An 11,845-nucleotide genomic window follows, 5' to 3' on the forward strand; every position below is an offset into this window, starting at 1 on the left:
ATAATACTGATTGCCTCTTTCTTTTGGTTAATAATTGCATATGTAATTTGCTAGAAAACACGACCCAAAAATGTATCTGGTCCACTGAATAAACCCAAATAGCATAGAACAGCAGCGTGACCGCTTGCACTGCTGTGTTTGGTGAAATATACACGCACAGCCGACATCTGCCATTATGTCCACTTCATAGTCCTTTGCTTACGACCAGCCAAAGTTGCATTCTTGAATGGATAAATTGTCCATCTATCTCATCTTTTCCAACACAATTGTGATAAAAGTCGCATTTATAATTTCAGTAAAAAAGAAAGATTTTTGTTACTATAACAAACGACTGATGAATATCGTCAGACACGAGAGAATGGATCTCGAAATGGACGCTAGACCACCTGTGGCACTCACAGCGTTTATTCCGAGAGGCATTTTCTCATGACTACAGGGATATATCGGATATATATCAAGCAAACCTCAGAGCATCTTCCTGTCAGTCACTCCTGAGCACCACTAGAAAGCACAATGGTCTGTAACTTCGTGTAATCTTCTTGTATTCCTGCGGGTATAAACTACTATAAAACTATTATTTCCACGTTACCTCCTTGAGCGGTTTGGGAGCTATTGTGTAACTTTCTGTACATATCGTATTTTAAGATACTTTATAGTACGTTCGGGGCATCTTCGTACGAAATTCCGTATTTGTATAGGTATCTGCTGTCAATTTTGGGAGTATGACTCCACCCAAACTCTTGCTACTGTTGCTAGATCGTAACAGAGACATAGACAGAAACAAAGCCTGTTTTAAATAAAATCTCAAACTGGGTGTTTTTACCTCAGCGGGTAACTTGTGCACTCGCTCTGTTATCACACTGAGCGGTAGATACATGAAATATATTTATATTGTTATATAGTTGGCATAGAATAAGATCTTATATTTGGCGATTTGCGATGTGATAAAACTACATAATTACCTCCCTGACGTCATCAAAAACATAATCATGTTCAATCCACATAAGAAACAATTTACTGACTGTAGAATTGTCGTTCACTCCCATATCTTATCTTAAAAATAGCCTCAACTACAAAACGCAAAAGGCAAAGCAGCAAGATATGGCAACTGATGTTCAAAGTTAATCTATTATTTCTTAAAACACAGAGTCACACCATCTGCGATATTTAACATGCTGATGTTCACACGCTGGTCAGCATAAACGTATTGATTCAGCTCACGTATCGCCAGTGTCTTTGCGTGTACTATTTCAGGATCTGCAACACTGTCTCCCAGTAAAACCTGTGAAACATTATTGTATGTTATTAAGCTAATTAATCAACTCAAGAGTATTTGAAAAGCTTGGATAAAAAAGATGACAAGATGCAACATCCAGTCAAAACTAAAAGATTTCAATGTGAGGAAAACACATTATTAAAACGAGTGACTTGAAAGGATTTTTCTTGAAATAGCAAAAGCTCTTTATTTCATTTTGCTGGTCAAGTTGTATTGCGTCCCAGCATTTTATGGATTTGACTAACCAAAAAAAAAAAAAAAAATCATACATACGTTATCGATAGCAATAATCCCACCAGACCGCACCAAGGTCATACAAAGTTTATAGTATTTCAGGTAGTTTTCTTTATCAGCATCAATGAAGGCAAAATCAAATGTTCCACTTTCTCCTGCATCCACCAACTTCTCTAAAATTAATATTACAACTGCAAGTTCAAGTCTATTTGACAACCTTTAAAACTAAAAGTCAAATCAGGTCTCTATACCCATGAATTATCGCATTCAGTAATGTCTTTTTGTTGTAACTCCGAGTTACGTTGGGGATAAGTTTCGGTGAATCGTAAGTCGGGCAGTTCGCGTGTATACGTAAATGTTATGGATGCGTTACTGTATGTTTTGAAGTTCTTTTGTGAAATATTATGACCTACATGGAATAAAGTTTATAGAGATTTCAAATTCTATGATAAAAAATTGCGGCGAACTCGCAATATAGGCCTACCACAAATTTAATCATCAACACGTTTTCGTAGGTATAATGCGAACCTTTAACTCGGATGTTCATAATAGCTGGATCTGGGTCATTCTCAACAAATCTGAAAAATAGTACTTACAATTTTTTTCGTATTTTTACGCATTTCTTCTCAAACTTACGTAGAGTTTCCAGAGCTGGTGCAATCCTGAGGTCAATTTTGTGATCTATTCCTGCCTAGAACAAAAATAAGGTTGCAAGTTTTACTTCCTGAGCTAATCGTAAATAAAATGGAATTGATTGGACAATTGGGTGTGAATTAAACTGTGACAAAAATCTAAAACTGGTATCACGAGAATCACTAAACAAACAGAATATCAAACACTAAGATTTCTTAAAAGGCACATTTACTACGCGTTGTTAATGACTACAACTCCTGAAATTCATTTAGATTTTCCTAAAACGTACGGGATAGAACATCTACCGCATTTTGAAAGCATTAAAAAAATTATGACAATCAAGTTTATCCCTCTTTCCTGTTTTTCAAATTTTGAGTGTTAATATTATAAAAGGCTCTTTCGTGTCTTTCCCCAAAACAGTAAAAAAAAACAGCAGACGCTATTTCCATTTTGCTCGTGCACGCAAATGTGTGTGTGTGGGTGTTTGTATGTGTCCGCGCATGGAATTGTTTGTTCAAGATTAGCATGCGGTCTACCCAACCTCTTTCCAAAATGGTTTCCCTATTCTTGCGAATTCCTCACTGACATCACAGGCCACTACCTTTCCATCTTCAGGAAGTACTAGTGCTATAGCCTATGCACTATAACCTGTGAACACTCCTAAAAAAGAGAAAGAAACCTCATTCGCGATCGTTTCAATATGTTTTCTGGTGTTTTAAAATCCATATCTTTACGATTGCCAGAAATTCAAAACAATGACCGTTATATACCCCAAAAGATAGATTAGATAATACAATTTAGTATCCAATGGTCAACCAAAGAAAGAAAATATTGAAAAATAAGGGAATTAAAATTTACCAATGTCCAATGTTTTCCTTCCTTTTATTAGAGAAACTAAATTTTGCAAAAGTTGTAGTTCATCTGTGCTGCCCAGCATTATGCGACTTGGGTGTTTCATTGTTACCTAAAATAGATATGAATCAGAATTATACGTGGCACGAGCGAAGTCATTTGGGCATCATGATCAAATTTAATATTTAAATTCTGAAATGAAGAAAAAAAAAAGATAGAGATACCTGATTCTCACAATTTAAAAAAAAGAACATTTCAAAACGTGATTTACCCATGTTTAAAAGCAAAAATGAATTTCAGAAAGAGTGGTAAATGGTAAAGAAATTAGCATCTTTAAATAAAAAAAATAAAAAATTCCGCACCTCAATCAATTTCCGCTGTACTTGGAGAAGACGTAATGAATTGTTTTCAATATATTTTATCACTTTATCTTTATGAAGATGGGACTTGCGTAAACTGACGAGACTTTCCACGATTATATCGGGTTGTAAAGACATGCGACCTGAAAACGGAAAAGCGAATTTTCAGTCTTAAAGCATAAACAAGGGCCCCTTTTTAAGTTCCGATTTTGTATGTTTGTAACTTCCATATCAAATGAATTTATATTAATTGTAGGAAATCAAAGAAAAGTGTTTAGTAAAGCCAGAAGGTAAGCTCTGCGAAGTGCAATAGAGGTAAGAGAAGCTCCGCGTCGTCCTATGCCAATTATCCATATAAACTAACATTACTGCTGTGAGGCGTGTGTGTGTGTCCAAAACACGGGAAGATATCACGTCTATATGACATCGCACTTTTATACTAAATCAGAGAGGCAACTGTAACATTATCTTCTTGTTTTTGGTAAATGTCATCAAAGTTCACAAGCTTCCATTAGTGGCATTCTTTGAATGACCCTTGGTCACCTACAGATTACACTTGATGACAGTTCTCAGCCATTGTTAAAGTAAACAGGTGTTCCTCATACTTTTTAATGTACATGTATATACAAGCCTAGCACTTCACAATAAACTTTCGTAGAAGTCAGACGCATTGTTGTTGTCTCTCTCCTGAATAGAGTCCGGCACGTTGGACTCAGTAAAGAGCCATCATATTACATGGTGTCAGAAGTGGTTGCCAGACATAGGCAACAGTGACGATCCGTGGCAGTTTTAACATTGTGTTAACTGTTAGCATGGAACTCACTGGTATCCCAACACCTTCCATGGACTGGAGTGCGTCTAATCTTCCTGAACAGTGGAAAAAATTCCATAGTCTTGTGGAACTTATTTTTAATGGGCCACTAAAGGAAAAGGAAGAGAAAGTGAAGGTGACTTATCTCTTGTTATGGATAGGAGACAAGGGGAGAGAAATAAAGTCAACTTGGACAAATCTGGACGAACCAGACAAGCTGCAGTCATATTATGACCGTTTTAAAGCCCATGTGCAGCCGAAACTGAATCCCATCTTCGCGCGGTTCAAGTTTAACAATGAAACTCAAGGTGCATCTACCGTTGAACAATTTATTACTCGTTTGCGGACACTTGCTGTTGACTGTGCATACACAAATGCAGAAGAGATGATCCGAGACAGGATCGTATTTGGTACTTCATCAGAGAAAGTGAGGGAAAAACTCATAAATGAAGGTGACAAGCTGACACTCGACAAAGCCGTGCAGATAGCCCAGTCGTACGAGTATTCAATGGAACAACTCAAGACAATGGGAAAAGAGGTCAGCAGCATTAAGAAACAACCTCCACGTACAGGCAACTGGAGACATGTGAACAGACAGAAGAAACAGCAAAAGCAGGACAGACATGAGTGTGACAATTGTGGCTACCAGCATGCCAAGACTGATAGATGTCCGGCTAAGGGTAAACAGTGTAATAACTGTAAGAAATTCAATCACTTTGCTAAAAAATGTCGCAAAAGTATTGCTAAAAAACATGTTAATGAGTTGCAAGCTTTGCCAGATCAGCCCGATTCTGATTCTGATTCAGATTCACAATTTATTGTAGATAGTATTGACACGTCAGAGGGTTTAGATCAAGCATTTTGCCGTGTAGAAATTGGTCCAGCAAAGATCAATGTTAAGTTTAAGATTGACACAGGTTCTCAAGTGAATATTTTACCCAAGCATGTGTTTGACTCAATTGGTCATGTAGACGACCTGAAACCTCCTAGTCAGAAGCTTACTGCTTATAATGGTCACTCACTAAAAAACTTAGGGTCTGCAAATTTCACTTGTCAGTATAAGAAAAAGTCCATTGGCCTTCTGTTTCACGTCGTTGATACAGAATCTTCACCGATACTTGGTTTGAAAGCATGTATGGACTTGTGCCTGATTAAGTTAGTGTATGCTTGCGATGTAGATGCTGATGTGAAGCGAGAGCTGGTCGGAAAAAGAGATTCTAGTAAACCCAGCCAAAATCTGAACAAATCCGAGTTTGGTAAAGACCAAATATTGCATGAATACAAAGACGTATTCGAGGGTATAGGATTGTTCCCAGGTGAATGTGTAATTCACACTGATCCCGATGTAATTCCTGTTGTTCACCCCCCTCGCAAAGTGCCGCATGCACTTCATGAAAAGCTCAAAAATGAACTTGAGCGTATGGAGAAGCTTGACGTGATTTGTAAAGTCACAGAGCCCACAGAATGGGTAAATTCTCTAGTGATTGTTGAGAAGCCTGAATCAAGCTCAGGTAAGGTACGTGTGTGCCTGGATCCCAAAGACCTAAATAGAGCTATTTTGAGACCCCATTACCCCCCTAGAACATTAGAAGAAGTATTACCCCAGTTAGCAGGTGCTCAATACTTCAGTAAGTTGGATGCCAGGTCAGGGTATTGGACAATTAAACTATCCACAGAATCCTCATACCTTACGACGTTTAATACGCCATTTGGTAGATACAGATATCTGCGACTGCCTTTTGGTTTGAGATCGTCGCAGGATGAGTTTCAGAGAAGGGTAGACGAAAATTTTGAGGGTCTAAACGGTGTAATAGCCTTAGTAGATGACATCATAGTGTTTGGAAAAAACAGAGAACAGCATGACCGAAATCTGTGTAATGTTTTACAAAGGTCACGTGAGTGTGGGATCAAACTCAACAGAGAAAAAATGGAAATCGGCGTGACTAAAGTAAAATATTTTGGTCACATTATCACATCAAAAGGCTTAGAGCCTGACCCGGAAAAGGTCAAAGCAATTAGGGAGATGAAAGCCCCGACTAATAAGAAAGAGTTAGAGACTTTTCTGGGTATGGTGACATACCTAGCTAAATTTGCTCCCAACCTTTCAGAGATTACCAGCCCCCTTCGCAAGTTACTTGCAAAAGACATGATTTTTCATTGGATCGATGAGCATGAGAAAGCTCTGAATGAAGTAAAAGAGGTAATCACAGCGGCCCCAAGTCCTACGTTAACGTATTTTGACCCCAGCCAGGTCACTACCTTACAGACTGATGCCTCTAAGTATGGTTTAGGTGCTGCACTGTTGCAGGATGGAAAACCCATAGCTTATGCATCCAAAGCTCTCAATACATCAGAAATCAACTATGCCCAAATAGAAAAAGAAATGTTTGGGATAGTTTTTGGGTGTAAGAGATTTCACCAATACGTTTATGGCCGTAAAGTAGTAGTGGAGACAGACCACAAACCTTTAATTCCTATATTCAAGAAGCCCTTGAATACAGCCCCTCCACGCTTGCAGAGAATGCTGTTACAATTACAGCGATACGATCTGGAGGTAATTTACAAACCAGGTACACAGATACCACTTGCAGACACATTGTCTCGCAATTTTGTAAAAGACACCTACCCAGAGCTCGCTAAAGGAATGGATGCACACGTACATGCAGTGCTCTCAAAAATTCCTATTAGTGATAGAAAGTTAGACGAAATTCGTCAAGAAACTGAACAAACTGAACAGTTTCAGACTTTGCGCAAAACCGTTTTAAATGGTTGGCCTGTTAAAAGGAGTGATTGCCCCTCTGAGATTATAGAATTTTGGAATCACAGAGACGAATTGTCTTACATTGATGGCCTACTGCTCAAAGGTCAAAAGGTTATCGTACCCCAGAAACTAAGGGTGAAAATGCTGCATTCTATACACACAGGTCACAAAGGAATAGAGAAATGCCAAAAACGAGCCAGATCAGCAATTTTTTGGCCAGGCATGTCAGGTGACATTAATGATTTTGTTTCCAAGTGCCCCATTTGTCTCATGCAGAGAAATAACAACCCTAAACAACCTTTGCAGCCACACCCCATCCCTGATTACCCCTGGCAAACAGTTGCCACTGACTTGTTTACATGGGATGGAAAGGATTTTATAGTTGTAGTTGATTATTACAGTCGATACTTTGAGGTAGCTCAACTTACCTCTACTCAAAGTTATCAAGTAATCAGCAAGTTAAAGGTTATATTTGCTAGATTTGGAATCCCAGAAACTGTCATTTCAGACAATGGTCCTCAGTACGCCTCTCAGGAGTTCACTGATTTCTCTAAGCAATATGATTTCAAACATGTGACCTCCAGCCCCAATTACCCTCAGTCCAACGGACTAGCTGAGAAATATGTCCAAATTGTAAAGAGACTGTTTGAAAAGTCAAAGTCTGATAAATCTGACCCTAATTTGGCCTTATTGGAATACAGGGTGTCCCCCCTTGACATCGGATACTCCCCAGCGCAGTTATTACAAGGACGGCAGTTGCGTTCTGTTTTACCTGCCACCAATCAACAGTTGTGTCCCCAGTTCATTGATCCTGGAAAGGTCAAACATAAGATAGATTCAAGTCGTCAAAAGCAGAAGAAATTTTATGACCATGGTTCCCGACCCCTTCCCCCTATAACTGTAGGTGAGTCAGTCAGATTTCAGCGAAATGACAAGTTATGGAAACTTGCCGATGTCATTGATAAGGTGAATGAAAATTCATTTGTTTTACAAGCTCCTAATGGTGGTATATATCGACGTAACAGGCGTCATATTCTCAAAACAAAAGAGCCCAATGTTCCTCATGACACTGACCCTCAAGTGCCTATTTGCACTGAGAATCTGGTTAATAAATCCAGTGATCTTAAAATTCTAGCAGATCACCCAAAGCCTGCTGTAAATGCCCCAGTTAAGTCCCCAGTTAAAGTCAAATCAACCCCTCAGAAAGATGAATGTCATTCGCCCCAGCCCTATGTAACACGAGCTGGCAGAGTTTGCAAACAAAAAATTATAGAATCTATGTAATTTTTGCAAAGTGATATAAAAGACTTTAGAGGAAATTACCCTTGGACAAAAGGATATGAACTTAACTTTATCAAGAATTTTTTCAATGACAGTATATGTTCACTATTGGATACACATATCTGACAGGCAGGACTAACAAGCACATATTGCCAGTGCAGGGATATTTCACCAAGACTATGACTGTTAACACCCAGGACATTTGATTGAAGAAAGGGAGATGTAACATTATCTTCTTGTTTTTGGTAAATGTCATCAAAGTTCACAAGCTTCCATTAGTGGCATTCTTTGAATGACCCTTGGTCACCTACAGATTACACTTGATGACAGTTCTCAGCCATTGTTAAAGTAAACAGGTGTTCCTCATACTTTTTAATGTACATGTATATACAAGCCTAGCACTTCACAATAAACTTTCGTAGAAGTCAGACGCATTGTTGTTGTCTCTCTCCTGAATAGAGTCCGGCACGTTGGACTCAGTAAAGAGCCATCATATTACAGCAACCAAAAACTTCATTTTTTTTTTTTTTTTGTCATCTGACCTAGTCATTTATATATTCCTATCGCGGGTTTGTGTGATTTGTACGTGATTCTCCTTGTGTAAAACAAAATTATTCATGTTAAAATACCTCTCCAGTATCCCACTGCTAGACTCAAGCCGATGGCACAAGCAGCACCAGCATACATGAGCCATTTGGAGTAGTCAGACATCCTGGAATAAGAGGTGCAACCAACAGTTCACTTTTTAAAAATAATGAACGAATAAGCAAATAAATCAACTAAGTGCCATGTAAATAAATATATGGAACTACCCCATTTAGAGCACATTGGTTGTCAAGTGTGTGTGTGTGTGTGGGGGGGGGGTCGATACTTTAGGATTTTTTCCTCTACCATTCAGATAATGCGCAAATACATGAGATAATATGCTGTTACTCATACAAGCTAATGACGTTACGCCGTTACGCCAGTGTTTTTAGAAGTGAAACTGTAATATATCTCCATCAACAGAGCAGGCATCAGCACCTTTATCGCTCATTTCATCACAATATAGAGTACTACAAGTCGGTGCCTGGGAATTTTCTTGACAGTCACCGACGGAAAAATGTTTCTTAAGTTTAATTTTTTTGCTCATTATGTTAACTGTGCCGTTTACTGACTGCAGGAATTATGATACCATTTAGATCTTTCACGTGTAACACTCGCTTCATTGGAACATGGAAGTATATCTAGATATATTTTATTTCTTGCAATTTATCCTTCCATACCGCGGTACTAGATGATGGGGACAGGTCATGAAGGTTTAAAAATAAATTTGTGTCTATATATATATATACCTCCTGAGGTGACTCTGCCCACTTAGTTTTAGATCTTTGTTAAAAGTGATCATGACTGCATGTTGAGAACTTGTCTGTCTAAGCCACGGGTACGATCTAACAAGTGTTCAAGTACCGCATTTAAAGCTTGCCGCTGTTCTGTCAATGTATCTTTCACGTTAACATGATTGCAAACAAATATTTGAACAATTTAAAATGACGCATCCTTCAGCGCAAAGAAAATAGTTTATTTCCAGTATATACTTATCCATGGAGCAGTTCATATTAGCGTGGGGTTAGGGGCCTGTTGAAGGGCCCCGAAAAGTTTGGGTACTTAAGAGGGCGAACGGTGCCATTTGGTACGGTTTACACCTATGATTAAGCTAGCCAAATTCTTATTTCAAGAGTGGACCAGAAATCGAAAAGGGGGGAGGGTAAGGACCCCACCGACCCCTCTAAATCCGCTGACTTTATATCCGACTTTATATCCCGTCACACAAAAAAGTTACAGTATACGTTTAATTCGAAATGCCCTTTTTGTGACTTCTAGTATATAATTATATTATAACAATTTGAAACGGCGTCCTGAGTTTTTAAAGAGAAAGGTAGATAGATGCCGTTGACATAAAAGCTGACACTGCACTTCGGAAATATTAATCCATTTTAATTAAAATTTTAATACAATTTGAAAGGATCTTTTGTGTTTGGTAAGTGAAGGTTTGATTGATTTACCTCGCTTCCATCAGTTTTATCATTTCAAAGAGATGACGTTTTGTAAAATTGATGTTTGCTGTTGTCAGTTATATGGAAGTTTTATGCACTATCACTAGTGCAAATTGCCACCCAGTCGGCTTGGATACATTGAAAACGGACACACACACAACTCATTCGTACATATAGATATCAGACATAGAAAGGATAGAAAAAATTCCTAACATAAAATTTTAATTTCTTATAAACCAGCCACCCCAATTGAACAAACTTGCACTATATACAAGAGGGAGACGGGAGGAAGAATTTGGTGGTACATGTAGGCCTACATCTGAAGGCCCCCCCCCCCCCCATCACCACCACCACGACAAACACACACATTCTCGATCAGCCAGTTTAAACATGGATATAAAAATGACGTTTTACGTTTACCTGTATCAACCTCTCAGCGTGATCGTCGATCTAGTTCACCGGTTACCCGCTGAAGTGAAAACCCCCAACAAGTTTGAGATCTATTACTTCAAACTGAATACCTTCCTCAAGATGTCTTGCTTGGCTGTGCGCTTCCCGTGAAAGCCACAAACAAGCTAGCAAATGTCCAAGTAACGTATACAGGTTAATGCTTGTATGAGAATGTCTTTCAAATTAATGTGATGACAGACAAATATCATGTACCAGTATATCATTGGGCCTTGCAAATGCAAAATGAGGCATTACCAAGCAATTTTTGTCCCTGTTCCCTGTATATTATTATAAAATTGCCGTCGTCATCTGCTATATATTTTTATCCATGTTTTGTCCTAATTTATCATTTTTATTTATTCTATATTTTGAAAGATTCCAACATTTCATAGACGTGCTAGAAGCTTTTAAAATAAACAGGAGGCACTTATTTTGAATGGGCGGTAGGTTTAGTTGGTATACCGTTCCAAACGTATTTAGTAAGAAAAGAAAAATGAAAGGTACTAGACAAAAGATGAATAACGCGAAATTTTCTTTCCTTTAGATAACTGTGCATGTGGTTGTGGTTGAAACAGATACAGTGTGAGCACTAGAAAGGGGACGATTCGTACCGACATCTAAGATATTTCAAAAGGGCATATTAGTGACATTAACGCAAGCCTAATGTTAGTCGTAAATCAACCACCTAGGTTCCTAAAGCCTATCATAAACGTTGTTATATTACCAGATGAGAATATGAAAATAAATGAAATTTCTAGAAAATAAATATTAAACATAACAAATTATTTGTTAATAAATATGATTGATGATTATTTTTCTATTATATTTAATACTTAAACCATTAAATATATTAACTAAATTTACCAAAATTTGAAAAAAAAAGCATTTGAAGTCGGGGAAAAAAGGCATAATGTTTCTTGTAGCCACGCGCGTCACTTGAAACCCCTCACCACGACCTACGCAAATTTCTCATATCATGAACGCGTAGCGTTAACTAACATTGAAGAACGTACAGCTGAGCTTGTAGTATTTTGCGGCTGCCCCTATTATGCTGGTGCTGATAAGTTAACGTGTTTATTTTTATTTCATTTTACCTGTTCTTATATTTTCTCTATTATTTTTAATGAATAAAAGTTTAGATAATCAATCATT

The 11,845-nt window shown here is 38.0% G+C and overlaps 2 protein-coding genes across 2 annotated transcripts; both read right to left on the bottom strand.

The window, feature by feature from the left end:
- Window positions 1-987: 987 nt before the first annotated feature.
- On the bottom strand, window positions 988-8,985 carry LOC106180447 (uncharacterized). Its single transcript, XM_087018856.1, has 7 exons — window positions 8,837-8,985; window positions 3,358-3,497; window positions 3,002-3,107; window positions 2,685-2,803; window positions 2,147-2,201; window positions 1,550-1,683; window positions 988-1,282 (listed from the first exon to the last, which is right to left on the bottom strand). The coding sequence occupies exons 1-4, from the start codon at window positions 8,916-8,918 to the stop codon at window positions 2,778-2,780; spliced, it is 354 nt and encodes a 117-aa protein (XP_086874982.1). The 5' UTR covers window positions 8,919-8,985; the 3' UTR covers window positions 988-1,282; window positions 1,550-1,683; window positions 2,147-2,201; window positions 2,685-2,777.
- LOC147760192 (putative caffeoyl-CoA O-methyltransferase 1) lies at window positions 1,130-2,731 on the bottom strand. Its single transcript, XM_086994086.1, has 4 exons — window positions 2,726-2,731; window positions 2,147-2,201; window positions 1,550-1,683; window positions 1,130-1,282 (listed from the first exon to the last, which is right to left on the bottom strand). Exons 1-4 carry the CDS (start codon window positions 2,729-2,731, stop codon window positions 1,130-1,132), a joined length of 348 nt encoding a protein of 115 aa, XP_086850212.1.
- Window positions 8,986-11,845: the final 2,860 nt, after the last annotated feature.

This window comes from Lingula anatina, chromosome 8, assembly GCF_051362555.1.
Source record: "Lingula anatina isolate TDL-2025a chromosome 8, LinAna3.0, whole genome shotgun sequence".
NCBI classification, from domain to species: Eukaryota; Metazoa; Brachiopoda; class Lingulata; order Lingulida; family Lingulidae; genus Lingula; species Lingula anatina.

Coding starts and splice junctions, on each gene's coding strand:
- LOC147760192 (XM_086994086.1), bottom strand. Junction 1,684..2,146: donor ACCAGCTCTGGAAACTCTAC/GTAAGTTTGAGA, acceptor TATTAATTTTAG/AGAAGTTGGTGGATGCAGGA. Junction 1,283..1,549: donor GGATTATTGCTATCGATAAC/GTATGTATGATT, acceptor AATGTTTCACAG/GTTTTACTGGGAGACAGTGT.
- LOC106180447 (XM_087018856.1), bottom strand. CDS start 8,918: ATGTCTGACTACTCCAAATGGCTCATGTATGCTGGTGCTGCTTGTGCC. Junction 3,498..8,836: donor AGCAGTGGGATACTGGAGAG/GTATTTTAACAT, acceptor TTCCGTTTTCAG/GTCGCATGTCTTTACAACCC. Junction 2,804..3,001: donor AAGGAAAACATTGGACATTG/GTAAATTTTAAT, acceptor TCTCTTTTTTAG/GAGTGTTCACAGGTTATAGT.